Source organism: Micropterus dolomieu, linkage group LG14 (assembly GCF_021292245.1).
Source record: "Micropterus dolomieu isolate WLL.071019.BEF.003 ecotype Adirondacks linkage group LG14, ASM2129224v1, whole genome shotgun sequence".
Taxonomy (NCBI): Eukaryota; Metazoa; Chordata; class Actinopteri; order Centrarchiformes; family Centrarchidae; genus Micropterus; species Micropterus dolomieu.
The window spans coordinates 8,124,796-8,139,348 of NC_060163.1; the positions used below are offsets into that span (position 1 = coordinate 8,124,796).

Consider the following 14,553-nt stretch of genomic DNA (forward strand, 5'->3'; position numbering starts at 1 on the left):
CAGTTTTTAAGTGGTCATGCAAGCTCCATTACAGGAGTCCTGTGGAGTTTTGATCACTGCTTGAACTATGGAGCAAGGTTTTGATGACTGGGTGCCTGCTTTGTTTGTGTTTTGTGCTCTACTAGCTTGGGGACACACATGTATGTGCTTGAGCATGTGAGTCACACAGTACAATTCCCAATGACAGTTTCACAGTATTCCTCTAATGAACAAAAAAACAGCAAATACTATTACTGACCTGCTACGTTAACAGGGATGCAAGAAACACAAGTTGGAAAGTAATTTAAAATCTGCTTTGAAATTGTTTCATGGGGGAAAAAATGCTTTCAGAACATTTGTTGGGCCTCAAGGAGTGTTAAGGTCCAACATGTGTGTTTTGGTGAGTAATACTAATGTGAACATTATTTGTTTGCTTACAAGAAAACCCCACTGATGACCAGTAATGATGACAGGGGTGGTTCAATGCTTGGAGCTTCTTGTTAAGAATCTTATGATGATATGGCTCAGGATCCAGATGATGTTCACTACTAAACTAGCTAGAAATAAACTTTGGCTCAGACATTGACAAGCTGAGTGCAGACTGTGACATTTACACATTAAGATCATGTCAACACTTCAGACCTGTGCACTCCTGACCTCTTGTGGCTGAAATTAGTCTGGCTGTCTTAGTCTCACACTCATCCCCAGCAGCTCCCATTGCTGACCTGCTTAAACCACTAAACCATCTAAACTCTTTGCTGGTCAATAACAGAAGGAAAGGAATGACTAACCCTCCCTGACCCTTTGGCAATGTTTCATCCAAATATATGCTTTCTGATGTCTACACACTAGTTTAATAATCTAACACTGGCCTGTGGTTTCTGACAATTACTTTAAAGTTCTTATCAGTTCATTTACATGTATTACATAAATTAAATATGGTTAATAATGACATTTTTATTTATTTATTTCAGGGACAGGATCAAGCTTAGGATGAACTGTAGCCTAATCACTGTAATGAATCCTTAGCTTTTCCCCTAGCGCCATCATCAGGTCAAATTTCAATTTGTCCAATACTTCGCTTTCTATCAAATACCTGCAAAACTAACGACATTCCCATCATCCTTAACTGTACTTTGTGTTTACTGCTAATTCACAAATGTTAGCAGGCTAACACACTAAGCTAAGAAGTGTAAAGATGAGGCATTTGCCTCAATGCACCACTCAAGACTCTTAGTCTTGTTAAAATGTCAATGCCAGAATTGTTTTTCTGGAATTTATGATTAGCTGGTGCTGAAGAAACTGTCCTACAGTGTATACACTATGAGGAGAGGATGTGAGGGGAAAAGGAAGCAGCAAATGACAAGCTAAACCAGCAGAACAAACAATTTTCAATTAGAGAACAGCTACAGAATATATTTGATATTTAATTTTCTTCCCTACAACTAACTCAGACAAAGGCACACAGTTATGGGTATCACATGCAGGGCTAATCAGATGACCTGATAAGTCTGCTGAAATCTGCACTCTGATCTGTCTGGCCATATCTAATCTAAGGTTTTAGCGTCTGTGTATTCATGTGCATGCCTGTGTTGGATTTTTATTACATGTTTCACAAACTGGAGATATTGTCCGACCAGAGCTGGAATAAGAGGTTGTTGTGATTCAGACAACTCTATTTTACCTGGATGCCACAGTTTGGACACTTGTAACTGAAGAGTTTATTTTGAAAAGTCTCTGAACAGGAATTGGGCACTTTTAGTCTGTAAAATTATATTATCATACTTGTTGTGCTTTGCTTTTACATGGTTAGTTTTGTCTTTTGTTATATGCGACAAAATAAGGGCTCAGGAAATAGAGCGGGTCGTAACATCAGTGATTGGAAGTGTGTGAATGCTGATGTGCGTTCATGTGACATTTTACATACAAATACATCATTTAGTTAAAGCGCTGGCAAAACCAGAGAAAGGCAAGCATAACTCTTTAGTTCACACTGCTTGATATAGAAGAATTTGTGTAATTCACTTCTACTTGTGTTTGTATCCTATTGTTAAAAATACAGAGTACGTTTTAGAGAGTACTTTTCTTACATAAAGGAATTTGGTATTATGGCTATGAAACAGCCTTGAAAGCAACATGTAGGGAAATACCATCCATCCATCCATCCATCCAACCATCGTCAACCGCTTATCCTGCGTACAGGGTCGCAGGGGGCTGGATGTAGGGAAATACATTTCACAGAAAATCTAACTGTTAAATAACTAAATAAAAAGTTAAATAGTCAGAATATTTTAACTTTTTTGTGGCGAGTGAAATATTTCTTAGGGAGGTGGTGTTGCTACGGCCCCGAACACAAACATCTCCTGTTTAATTCTTTATTATACAGAAGCATAGCAACATTATTTAACAACATTAACTAAACCGTAGGAGTGTTTTCATGAAACACTTACAGATTCCCTGTGTTTCTCTTATTGTCACTTCCCCTGGATGCAGATTGGTGTGTGGGTACCATAAATATTGTGAAAGCCATTGTCATCGTCATGCATTCAAAATACACAAGCACATAGTGAGACTCGAAACCTCAGAGCTCCACCAGGTGTTGATTTGGTGTGAAAGTGAGTGTAATTTAAAAAAGACATTATGAAGTTTAAATTAATCTTCATAGATCAAATGAATAGGTAAAAACTGTGCGACTTTTCCTTCTGGCTGTATTTGGTTGATTTCCACTAGTGCCCTTTTATGCCCTTTAAAAAAAAAGTTATAAATAAAAAAAAAAAAAAAGTTAAAAGCTATAAATGTTCTGGTCATACAGTTGTGCTCATAAGTTTGCATACCGTGGCAGAATTTTTTAAATTTTGGCATTAATTTTGAAAATATGGCTCATCATGCAAAATAACTGTCTTTGATTCAAGGATAGTGATCAGATGAAGACATAGTTGTTTGGCTGCTTTTTAAACAATAATGATAACAGAAATAACCCAAATGGCTTGATCAAAAGTTAGATACCCCTGAATGTTTGGCCTTGTTACAGACACTTATCACTTATTAAGAAGTGGAAAATTCTTGGATCTCTCGATACCAAGCCAAGGTCAGGTAGACCAAGAAAGATTTCAGCCAAAACTGCAAGAATTATTCGGGATACAAAGAAGAACCCACGGGTAACATCAGGAGAAATACAGGCTGCTCTGGAAAAAGATGGTGTGGTTGTTGCAAGGAGCACAATATAACAGTACTTGAACAAAAATGAGCTGCATGGTCAAGTTGCCAGAAAGAAGCATTTACTGCGCCAATGCCACAAAAAAGCCCGGTTACAATATGCCCGAAAACACCTTGACACGCCTCACAGCTTCTGGCACACTGTAATTTGGAGTGACGAGACCAAAATAGAGATTTATGGTCACAACCATGTTTGGAGAGGGTTCAACAAGGCCTATAGTGAACTGAATACCATCCCCATTGTGAAGCATGGTGCTGCCTCACTGATGTTTGGGGGGGGGGCTCTAAAGGCACAGGGAATCTTGTGAAAATTGATGGCAAGATGAATGCAGCATGTTTTCAGAACATACTGGCAGACAATTTGCTTTATTCTGCACAGAAGCTGCGCATGGGACTCTCTTGGACTTTCCAGCATGATAATGACCCTAAGCACAAGGCCAAGTTGACCCTGCAGTGGTTATAGCAGAAAAAATTGAAGCTTCTGGAGTGGCCATCATAGTCTCCTGACCTTAATGCCATCGAGCCACTCTGGAGAGATCTCAAATGTGCTGTCCATGCAAGATGACCAAAGACTGTGCATGAACTGGAGGCAATTTGCCAAGATGAATGGGCATCTATACCACCTGCAAGAATTCAGGGTCTCATAGACAACTATTACAAAAGACTTCACGCTGTCATTGATGCTAAAGGTGGCAATACACAGCATTAAGAACTAAGGGTATGTAGATTTTTGAACAGGGGTCGGTTAATTTTTTTCTTTGTTACCATGTTATGTTTTATGATTATGCCATTCTGTTATGACCTACAGTTCAATGTGAATCCCATAAGAGATAAAAGACATGTGTTTTGCCTGCTCACTCATGTTCTTTTTAGACATAGTATATATATTACCAATTCTTCAAGGGTATGCAAACTTTTGACCACAACTGTAGATCAATACAATGAGATCCAGCTTCATCATAACAAATCTGCCATTTAACCTTTTATTTTTTTATTTACAGTCACCACAAAATCTGTGAATCAACCAAACGTGACTGATTACAAACTAGTGAATGATGTGAATTCTGCGGTTGTAATCAGAGCCATTTGCAACACTGTGTATTGTGTGCAAAGTTCATATCTTATCAGCTAGATAAGAACATTTGGATCTTATCTAGACAAGACTCCAGTGTTGTCTAATCATTACTAGCGCATGTTAGCAGGGCAAACACACTGTCAACAGAACTGACGAGTAAAGGCAACAAATATACAGATCCAAGTTCAGTGTCTCTTGGCATCATTGACAGCCTGTAATGGGTTAGTTCATATTGACAACGTCTCTCTCACGAGTTCTTTAGATGAGGAGGCAATGGTGCTGTCATAGATAGTGGAGAGCGACACACCTGTACCCATGTTTGAAGGTCTATTGTTGCCCACTGGGCCCTCTCTGATAGACCTGCTGGTCTTTCTGAAAGAGTTCCTGATCCTGCTGGTGAAGCGTTCTGACACTTGCCTCACGGCCCGGCTGAGTCCACGGCTCTTCAGCTTCACCAAGCCCACGTCGTCCTCCAGCTCCTCGGGTGGTACGTCGATGTTCCCGGAGTACCAGAACACCCACCAGATCAGGCTGAGGAAGATGATGATAGCCCCCGCATAGATGAACAAATCGTGGATAACCAGCCCGCCAAACACCCCCACCATCATGATGAACACGCCGAGAATGTCGTGGGCCACTGCGAACCAGAACGAGCACTTACATCGGCCAACTCCTCCATACCTTCTCTCCATGACAGGCTCTAGCTGTACAGATGTTGACATGGTGGTAGTGGAGATCCTCCAAACCAGAAGAAATCCTTTAATCCAGATGTGGAAACCAGTCAAACGCAACAGGTGCTGGCAGCTGCAGGACAGTTAGGTGTAATCCTCTCTGACTGACAGAAACACATGAAACAACCTGCAGTGACATTGGTCAAAGTGCAATGTACACAAGCGGTTATCAGCAAGAACCACAGCAGCTTTGTGACTGTATTGGGTGTTTCAGAGGGTTGGTGAATGGTTGCACAGTCACAGACTAAAATAGTCACTTTCAAACAGTTATTTCAGTCTTCTGTTCACGCCTCCTGGCTGTACCGTTTCCGCCTCTGCTTCTCCTTCAGTACGGGGATCCACACCAGCCCTGTCACCACAAACATCAGCCCTATGGAGAGGCAGGCTGAGGCTACAGAGTGGGATGCTTCAGTCACCCCCAGCGACTGGAGCAGGAGGAGGATGAGGCCCACAGCGGACATCAGAGATCCCATCACCATCACGATGATAGGTTTGTGGAGGTAGGCCCAACCTTGGGCCACTGAGGGGCCCGTGTGAGGGTCTGGACACAGGCTTTGACTCCCAGAGTCATCTGGAAATGAAGTTTCACCAAGTGCCTCCATGGTTGCGCCACAGAATAACGCCTGTTACCGCTTTCTTTCTCCCCTCTGAGACCACATGAATAATGAACACCAGCCACTAAGCATCCACAGCTCCCTTACTTGTTCCCTTACTTCTCTTGAGCTGTCCTGCCTGCTCAGCCTGTCCCTGTGGAAATCATTGCACCCACCAGTCATATGAAGGAGCGGTATCATCTGTATGATCAATAAGAGCGGCTGCATGATGGATCGCTCATTCTCCTGCCCAGTAAGCCGTAAACACACTGTAATTCCAGACAGCACACCACACCCACACAGCAGAGGGGAAGGCTTGGATGAATAGACAGACCCAGCCCGCCTGTTGACAACAATATCATCACCACTGATTGGCTGGCCACCTAGTGCTCATCTTGTTACTCCGAAATAAATACACTGTGTATTGAAATGTAGGAAAATTCATATTTCAGTGTCACAGAGGAGCTTTGTGTGCAGAACATATGTTTGGCATCTTCAGTATAAAGGACGGACACATGTGAAGATGCAAAGCCTCACAGGGGATGCAACTGGGCCCATACTGCGAGAAGCAGCTGTACAAGCCCAGGTATAATGTCATGAACAATAGGAATGTCATCGGATACAGCTGGCAACTGTACACGTCCAGCATTGATGGCTGGATTCACAGTGAACAAACAGTTCTCAAGGCTAATGCACTTCAGATGTTGAAGTATACAAAAGGTGTTTAAACAGTTCATATTCATAAGTATGAAAACATATTCTGTACAGTCTGATGGTACTTCTGAGTAATGATCTTAAAATGAAACACTGCCATCAAAGTGTTGTAGGTGTAAATAAGCAGAACAGTTTACTTAACTGCCGTCAGTCAGTAACAAAAGCTAAAAACGTCATATTAGCCTATTTTCTGTTTTGTTCAGCAAGTCATTCTGCAAAGCCAGAGACAACTCCCATTTTGATAAACGCATTCTTGGAGCATGTAAAACATCCTGAGTGTTACTTTAAGTTTGCTTGAATCAATGATGAGTAACTACGGACTACCTGTGTTAACTCATTCTGCCAAGAACGTGTTTTCCTGAGAAACATCTGACTGGTATAACTATCCTGAAAGAGTAAAACATCAAAAAGGAAATGTCAAATGTTTAAGAAAGTGATATTTCTCTTAAAGTCAAGAATGATGCTTTAACTCCCTGCAGAGGGAATTAAAAAGAAAATAAGTAACAAACAGTATATGAATCACCACTTTCTTATGATGAAGTTTACACAAAGTATTTATAGGACATTTTGACAGAGCAGGAAAACCACATGTATAATTAATAAGGGCTGCACTCCATTTAGCTTTACTAGTTTCATGTCCTCGTGTATGATATATGAAACAGACCCATCGTTAACAATATTAGCTCCATCGGTTTTTCCCTGCTATGATCAAAATATGTTGCGAAATACTGTTAAAAAGCATTTAAAGAACACAACACAGCCACAGATTTCAGATAAAGTTTATGATCCGATTCATTCAAGCAAAAAAAAAAGACAAAACAGACTTAATATATTGACCATCTATCTGATCCTGTGTGTACTGTGAAAAATGTCCATGTTGAGAAGGTAATGTGCAAAGATGCTCTGCTGAGAATCATTTCACTTTAGGCACTTTTCTTTTTACTTTGGAGTCGGTCTTGCCGGCCTTCTTGGTCAGTTTGCTCTGTGCTTTTTTTCCTTTCTTCACTGCGGCAGGTTTGGGTGCTTTCTCCAGCTGCTTCGCTTTGGCTGGCTTCTACAAGAAAGAACGGCTGTAAGCGTCTACAGTCCACTTAAGTAAGACGCAGCACTGCCTGAACTGTTCAAATGCGTTGAAATATTTAAAGGGTAGTGGTACTGACCTCCAGTTTAGGCTTTTTGCTCGGTGTTGATATGGGAACCAGCTGTGGGATTTCTTCCTCTCGCTCTCCGGTGGTATCTGGCTGCTTAACGTCCGCTGTCTTGTTCTTCTTTGCCTGCTTTTTGGCTGCAGCTCCCTGAAATTGAGCAGGTTATTTTACACTTTGTTTCAACAAATCACACTCAGAACATTTGAGTACGAACTTGTTCTCACCTTTTTCTTGGGAGTCTGAGTGTGTTTCTCTGCCTCCTGCGGCACGCTGAGGTGGCTCAGGTCCGAGGTGAAGATGGGCAGGGCCACTGACGTTTGACTCTTTATATGGATGAGCTTCATCACTGGTCCTTTCTGTTTCTGAACAATAATGCAAATAAAAAGTTAAAATGGCTGTAGAAGCCTGAAAAGCAACAAAAGAAAACTGACCAGTCCAGTGAACTCAGTCCATTACTTATCTTTGGTGAATTTATCCACCTCGCTAAACCAACCATAACGAAAACACAAGACAATTCTCTGTGTAGCCAGACTCACCGTACGTAGTTTGGCCACCGCTGTCTGGACAGCAGCCTCGATGTTTTCGGTCACCTCATCTGCAGTCATGCCGGAGTGGGCAACACGCGCCATGCTACAACACATGCCAGTCATTTAAGATAATGCAGGGTAGCATGTGAAACTCTAAGGTGACACTGTTAAACAGCATCAATACAAGTAGTGTAAATGCAGGCATTTTTGTTTTTCATGTGAACATTACATATTGTGTATCAAGGTTGTAGAGACAGGCTCCACTGGAAGAGGAGGTCCATCTGGATTTACATTGAATCTCTATAGCACCAGCTTTTGCCCTTATCGAACACTTAACAGAATCGACAGGGCTGCTGAGAGGTGCTGTTCGTTTTGATCGTCATCTCTTGTTAAAGCAACACAAAGGATAATATGTTTTCCTAAAGTTGACAAAAAGGTCAGTTTCACAGAAAGCTGATTAAAGTGGTTTCAGATTTTATTAGGAACACAAAGGGCATCTCACCAGCAGCAGCCCTTGTTGGTAACCTTCAAGCTGGTGCCCTGGATGACTCTCTGGATGTCTCTGGCCAGATGTTTGCTCTGCAGGTTCACAGCTAGCGGCTCTCTGGTGAAGACAGAAATGGGGTAAAAACTCATCTAGTGCGGCTACAGACCCACCAAATTTAAAGAAATATAAAACCCAGAAGTTTGAAGAACATAATTATGCAGATTTGTAGAAAGAAAAACTACTAATATTTTGGTACCAAATGTGTAATAGAACTTGTGAGCAAGGTAAGCCGGAATTAACATTATATTGCTCCATTTTTTTGATTTAGGGGCGTTTTTTGTTGTATGATGTTTGCATTTCTCACACACAGAATGCACAACAGACAGCTGCCTTTTCACTTCTGTGAATCACCTGTGAACTCCAATCCCACTGTGAAAACCAAATTAAGTCATGGTGTCCTCGTGTTACACAAGGAGAAACACCTTTTTACTGTCAGCCCCTTTAGGCTGTAAGTATATGAATGGGACATAAAGAAAGTGTTTTGAAAGCAGAGGTTAGACATAACATCAGACTGCACAACAGAATAAAAAACACACACCTACAATATCCAACAGTCCACTATGTCTTGGAAAAGAATCCAAGTCCGCTGATGTGGCGGCTGTGGCTCAGGAGGTAGAGCGGGTTGGCCGTTAATCAGAAGGTCAGCTCCCCCCCGGCCCCCGGCTCCCCCTAGTTGCGTGTCAAAGTGTCGTTGGGCAAGATACTGAACCCCGAATTGCCTCTGGTGGCTGTTCTTCCAGTGTATGAATGTGTGTGACTGGTGAATGCAGATGTAGTGTAAAAGCGCTTTGAGTGGTCGAAAAGACTAGAAAGGCGCTATACAAGTACGGAGCATTTGATGTGAAACTACAGCAGGTGCTTACAGAGCTGACAAAGATCAAACCCCAACAGATAGCAAGTCACCTGTTTGCTGTGATGTTATACTGAAGATATTAAAGTTACTGAAGGCAAAACTGACAACACTGAGACAAGGTCTTACTTTTTCCTCTGATAGAAATGTTTTCCGAGGTGGGATGGCAGCAGGCGGCGGACGCGGTCATCAGAAAGGAACATGTCGAAGTTCCCCAGCAGCCGGCGCTTGGCTTCATACGGTTTGTACTCCGTCCTCAGGACCTTGTACGGGATGATCTGCCCCAGATACAGGGACGCATCATGATTATGTGTACCATCAATAAGATAACATAGACTTTATTGATCCCACACCGGGAACTTCACTCATTAACAGCTGCTCCAGATACAACAGATGAGAAAATACACCTTAAATAAAAATTGTGGGAAAAATACCTCAGTGATGTTTTTGACTCCTTTCTCCTCCAGCAGCTTCTTATAAAACCTCTGGGTCTGTTCTGAGGTCATGTTAGGCTCATCTCTGGTGAAGAGGCAAACATCGTCTGTGTCAGGCCGTTGGCCGTGGGGCAGGGGACTGAGGAAAGAAACGTCAATATCAGTCAAGTGGGTTCAGCTGAGCTAATACCTGCTGCAGAAGAACTACAGGTCAGACAGTGAGGACAGCTGTACGGGCCTGCCTGGGGGACTCACATGCGGATGGTCTGTGCCGCTTTGGGGATCTTCCAGAGGGTGAAGAGCAGGCTGACATGCTGGGTCTCGTCCAGGAGCAGGGAGTCTTGGGTCGACTTGGTTTTCAGAAAAGCCTGCAAAGCTTGGACGGCCTTCTTCACCTGACAGAGACACCAGAGTTATAAAAGACTACACAAAGCCACCGACAAACTCCGATTCAGACTTGCTGCCGTCCCACGGTGAGTTAGCTTCGTAGCTAAACCAGTCGGCAGGCAACATGGCTAATGCTAGCTCTCTTCTAGCTGCTGTTGACTTGTGCAAAAAAACCTGATCAAAGTTACGTAAATAAGCAATTAGCCGGCATGCTGTTTATAAAGACTTTAAATGTATAGCAGCACAAATGCCGTTTTACCTGTCCCCGGTCTAACGCCACTTCTCTTTCCTCAGCCATGCTGTCTGCTTCACGTGTGAAACGCAGCCACGCATGCGCAATTGGCATACGCTACGTCACAAAATACCCAGCAAACTTTATTTGTACGAGAACCGTGAACACTTTTTACACAGTGGAGATTGAATTCTTCATAAAATGCTTGATAAATTACAAATGTAGGGCAGCCCAAAAGTTAAAGACAATAGCATCTTTTTAGTATATTTACTTGACATCCAATTATACTAATTAAAAGGTGTAAACAGATGATAGCACCAAAATCTGTAACCTATTAATATTCAAATGTCAGGATTTGTTATTCCTACATGAAATGTAACTATGTACAATTTTGAGGTACTTATAGTTTACTTGAAATTAATTTTCATTTATGCTACTTTCTACTTCTACTCCACTACATTTCAGAGGTAAATGCTGTACCTTTTGCTCCACTACATTTATTTGGCATTAGTTACTTTGCAAATTCAGATTATTAATACAAAATATAATCAGCTAACAATGTATTAGGTATTATTATGGATTAAGCTACCCAGCAGTATATAAAGTTGAAATTAGCCCCACCTTACCCGCTGCAACATTAGTGATTACACATTAATGCATGAATAATTATAATCCGGTGATGTAATATTCATTATTCTGCATAATAAGTACTTTTCTTTTTGTACTTTTTGATCCATTTTTGATTTTTCCATCTCAAATGTAAATATCTATTACTTATCCTTATTAAAAGGAAAACAAATACACCTTTCTGTTGCAGCTTGATCATTTATTTTCAGTTTAGATTATGTAACAGCTGTGTGTGTCTGTCTGTGTGAGTGTGTTTATCCATGGTTCATCAGAGTAGTGTGTGAGCTCAATCCAATTAAACCATCTCATGTGGAGAGAGACCAAACTAAAAATATTGGTACAGCAATCCTTAAAACCAAATAAAAATGTCCATTGGATTCTAAATACCACTCTTAAAAAGGGAGATGTACTTTGCAAAGTATAACTACAGGCTAACCCTGGTCTTTTGCAGGATATGAAATAATATTTGTTTTTCCTTCCCCAATCTCAGTAACACTGCATCCATATCCATTCTAAAAACAAATGGCGTGGACAGCCGACAGTGTGGTTAGCTGTGGGAGTACAGAAGGGGGATATGTAGCTACATTAGTGGCATAGCTGAGCTCTCAATATGAGAAAGCTGACACACTGGACTTGGTCTCTCATTTCATATTGTTCATCTTAAAAACTGATTCAGTCTCGTTTTCTTCATTTTAAGCGATTTTATTCTCCTTCTTCACTCCTTGTTGTCATTGTTCTTCTCTTCAGCATAGTTGTGTGTAAAGAGAGAGTGGCTGTTTGGGTCGGCTCGAGCAGCGTTTCTCCTCTGGTAACGAGTGGAAGAACTCCATGCATGCTGCCACTGTTGCGTTTAGTCCTTTTCTGGCACCAGCTTCAACACTTTGCCGATGGCGATAGTCTTGCCTGGTGGAGGAGCGTACGAAGAGAAGTGAGGGATAAAAAGGCGATTCAAGAATTCATATGATTGGAAAAATTAGCCAGACATGCACAAAAGCAAATAAATTCACAATTTATTATCTGTGCTGTAACATCTGTGTCTGTAAGCCAGTTTTGCAACATCCATTAGCTGTTGTTAAAAGAATACTTAAGATAAAGACATTCGAGCTGTCTTACAAACACACCGACAGTGTCCTTACCTTCGTCTCGCAGCGTGAATCGTCCCATCTGAGGGAAGTCTTTGAAGGTCTCTAAGCAGATGACTCCTGCTGCCCGGAGCCTGGCGATACACACCTGGTCCTGCTTCACAAAGCGTGGTCGTGTTTTGCTTTTCTCCCCCGTCTTCTTGTCCACCAGACAGATTAAGGCCTAAGGTCAGGATTTAAAGAGTTGAACCAGTCCAGTAAGGCCAGGGGAAAATAAAAATGCTTAATAAAATAAGCCATCTTGGAAAGTGCAGCAGTGACTTACTGAGATTTGCACTTCTTCAATGCAGGTATGGATGTGAAGGACTGCATTATAACCAGGGCAAATGATTGATTTGTGCTCAATGATGACAATCTGAAATAAAAAAGGAGCAAAAGAGCAACAGGTAAAGTTCAGAGATTATTAAGATCTGAAATCACAATAAGCTCATTTAACATGTTCATAATACATATATTGTATAGTGTACATATATATAGTTTATTATACATACTCTCCACATCTCCTTGTATATTTAAAAGCAAGCTGATGAGTCTTTTCGGTTAGCATCAGCTGACATATTTGAATGCCTCATGCTTCTGTGCACTTGCTCTAAACACTAAACCAGTAGTTCTTAACCTGGGGGTCGGGACCCCCCACGGGGGTCGCGAGAACGAGAATGCTACTACAGAAAAACAATAACTTAAAAATAACTGGACGGACTACAGTTATGAATGGAATCACTTTGGGTGGACACTGTAAATATTCTGCACTGTTTAATCCAGTAGGTGGCGGTAATGCCAACCGCTATAAAACGCCAAAGGCCCCGATCAGACAGAGCGCGCTTTGCAGGTTCGAAAACTTTTTTTGGTTGAATTTGGAAAGGAGCAAAGCGTTGCGGTTTTTTAATGTTGCTAGACAACCACCGAATCAGCTTTCCAGTCAGTCTAATCAAAGAGGTTTGCTGCTAAGTAATAACTGTCATATTAGCTGAAACTTGATCACATCTCACAGGTCTGTGGCTTTTGTTGTTAAAAACATCTGCCAAACGGAGGGCGCCTGCTCTGGTATTGTTTGAGTGTGAGAGGTGAACAAACATGGAGGAGACAGGGAAAGGGAGATCCGTGTGGGCACACGAGACCCTCAGAAAGAGAAGACACCGCTGGTGGTACCACCAGTTGGTCCAGGGGCTTCGTCTTCATGATGGTCGTTTCAAGTCTTATTTTAGGATTTTAGGAGTCGGGGACAGTTTGTTGCATTTTCCAGACAATCCAAGCAACTGTAAACTTCCGTCAGCACAACTGAGGGCTCGTCTCTCCATTCATTAGTTTGGACAATGGGAAAGAAATGCAAATGAGATCGGGCACTTTTCTGCCTCTGTGCACTCAGACCACTCCTTCGAAAACGCGAGGCGCAGCGGGCAGCCAAAACGCAAGGCGCCCAGGGCACATAAACAGCCCGCAAAACGCTCACTCCCAATAGAAAACAATTTAAAAAAGGCGCCTCTCACTGCAAAAAATCCTGTCAGATTTTCAACCTTAAAAGGGGGTTGGACTGCCAGAAAGGTTAAGAACCCCTGCACTAAACAATAATTCAAATCCAAACAATGTTATGCATCAAACAAGCAGCCACTATGTACTGCTGCTAACTCGCCTTTTAAGAGTGGCTCCGCATAGACATCTGGCCCTTAAATGAATTGGCCTGAAGCACAGCCCTCCCGTCTACAAAGACCCTGCTTAGACAGACGCTAACAAACCTTCAAAAAACAGGCTTGCATTTCTGTATTTTGACCGAGCAGCAGGAGCGTGTGGTGGAGAGTCTATCTGTTGGCCCCACAGCTAATGACTCTGAATGTCAGACGTATAATGAGGACACCGGTGTGAGCGTGTAGTGACTTTGGTCATCTTTACCTGTGCGTCAAAGGTGCGTCCAGAGTGGCATAGGTTGTCAGGGCTACAGAGGATAAAACCAGGGAGGATTTCTTCCTCCTCGATGCCCTTCAGCCTCAACTTCAGATTCTCCCCGGGAGTTGCATCATCTGTCTCCACATCATCGCTCAGCAGGCTCAAGACCTCCACGGTGTGCTGCGACACATAACCACAGCTATTTGTACATATTTTAAATAAACACCTTAAATAAACACATTATGCTGTACTAAAATTGGATACTTGGTTACAGGATCTTCTACCTATGTAGGATGCTGCACATTTAATACAAGAATGGGGTCTTCAAGTTATTTCAAGTAGAGAGTTTATTGGTCCCTTGGGAGAAGGAGCAAAGTCATTACAGAGGATATCTCACCCTGTTTGGCATCATGACCAGCTGCTGGGCTTTACTGATGGATCCTGACTCCAGCTTCCCAAGGATAACTGTG

At 42.1% G+C, this 14,553-nt stretch overlaps 3 protein-coding genes and 1 non-coding gene across 7 annotated transcripts in view; all 4 read right to left on the reverse strand.

The window, feature by feature from the left end:
* Positions 1-4,389: 4,389 nt before the first annotated feature.
* On the reverse strand, positions 4,390-4,992 carry LOC123983086 (transmembrane protein 238-like). Its single transcript, XM_046069216.1, has one exon. It carries the CDS (start codon positions 4,990-4,992, stop codon positions 4,498-4,500), a length of 495 nt encoding a protein of 164 aa, XP_045925172.1. The 3' UTR covers positions 4,390-4,497.
* Positions 4,993-7,071: 2,079 nt separating this feature from the next.
* rsl1d1 (ribosomal L1 domain containing 1) lies at positions 7,072-10,545 on the reverse strand. 3 transcript variants are annotated; one of them, XM_046068176.1, is made up of 9 exons: positions 10,461-10,545; positions 10,070-10,209; positions 9,815-9,953; positions 9,510-9,658; positions 8,486-8,587; positions 7,993-8,086; positions 7,681-7,812; positions 7,469-7,603; positions 7,072-7,362 (listed from the first exon to the last, which is right to left on the reverse strand). In XM_046068176.1, the coding sequence occupies exons 1-9, from the start codon at positions 10,497-10,499 to the stop codon at positions 7,222-7,224; spliced, it is 1,071 nt and encodes a 356-aa protein (XP_045924132.1). In that variant the 5' UTR covers positions 10,500-10,545; the 3' UTR covers positions 7,072-7,221. The 3 variants fall into 3 exon arrangements, with proteins under 3 accessions (XP_045924132.1, XP_045924131.1, XP_045924130.1); XM_046068175.1 differs by having other exon boundaries at positions 7,072-7,359; positions 7,681-7,818; XM_046068174.1 differs by having other exon boundaries at positions 7,681-7,818.
* On the reverse strand, positions 8,216-8,347 carry LOC123983646. The gene has a single exon (XR_006828252.1). It is a non-coding gene; the product is annotated as a small nucleolar RNA SNORA55 (small nucleolar RNA).
* Positions 10,546-11,244: 699 nt separating the features above from the next.
* Positions 11,245-14,553, reverse strand: part of gspt1 (G1 to S phase transition 1) — a 10,899-nt gene continuing 7,590 nt past the window's right edge. For both annotated transcript variants that reach the window (XM_046068172.1, XM_046068173.1), the window contains exons 12-14: positions 12,468-12,557; positions 12,197-12,365; positions 11,245-11,963 (exon numbers count right to left, since the gene is read on the reverse strand). In XM_046068172.1, the coding sequence (XP_045924128.1) occupies positions 11,911-11,963; positions 12,197-12,365; positions 12,468-12,557 (312 nt within the window). In that variant the 3' untranslated portion in view covers positions 11,245-11,910. The remainder of the gene's footprint in view (positions 11,964-12,196; positions 12,366-12,467; positions 12,558-14,553) is intronic.

Excerpts from the sequence above, each read along its gene's own strand:
- LOC123983086 (XM_046069216.1), bottom strand. The coding sequence starts at position 4,992 with ATGTCAACATCTGTACAGCTAGAGCCTGTCATGGAGAGAAGGTATGGA.
- rsl1d1 (XM_046068174.1), bottom strand. The coding sequence starts at position 10,499 with ATGGCTGAGGAAAGAGAAGTGGCGTTAGACCGGGGACAG. Across the intron at positions 7,819-7,992 it reads CGGTGGCCAAACTACGTACG|AAACAGAAAGGACCAGTGAT; the intron begins GTGAGTCTGGCT and ends ATTATTGTTCAG. Across the intron at positions 7,363-7,468 it reads GCAAAAAGCCTAAACTGGAG|AAGCCAGCCAAAGCGAAGCA; the intron begins GTCAGTACCACT and ends TCTTTCTTGTAG.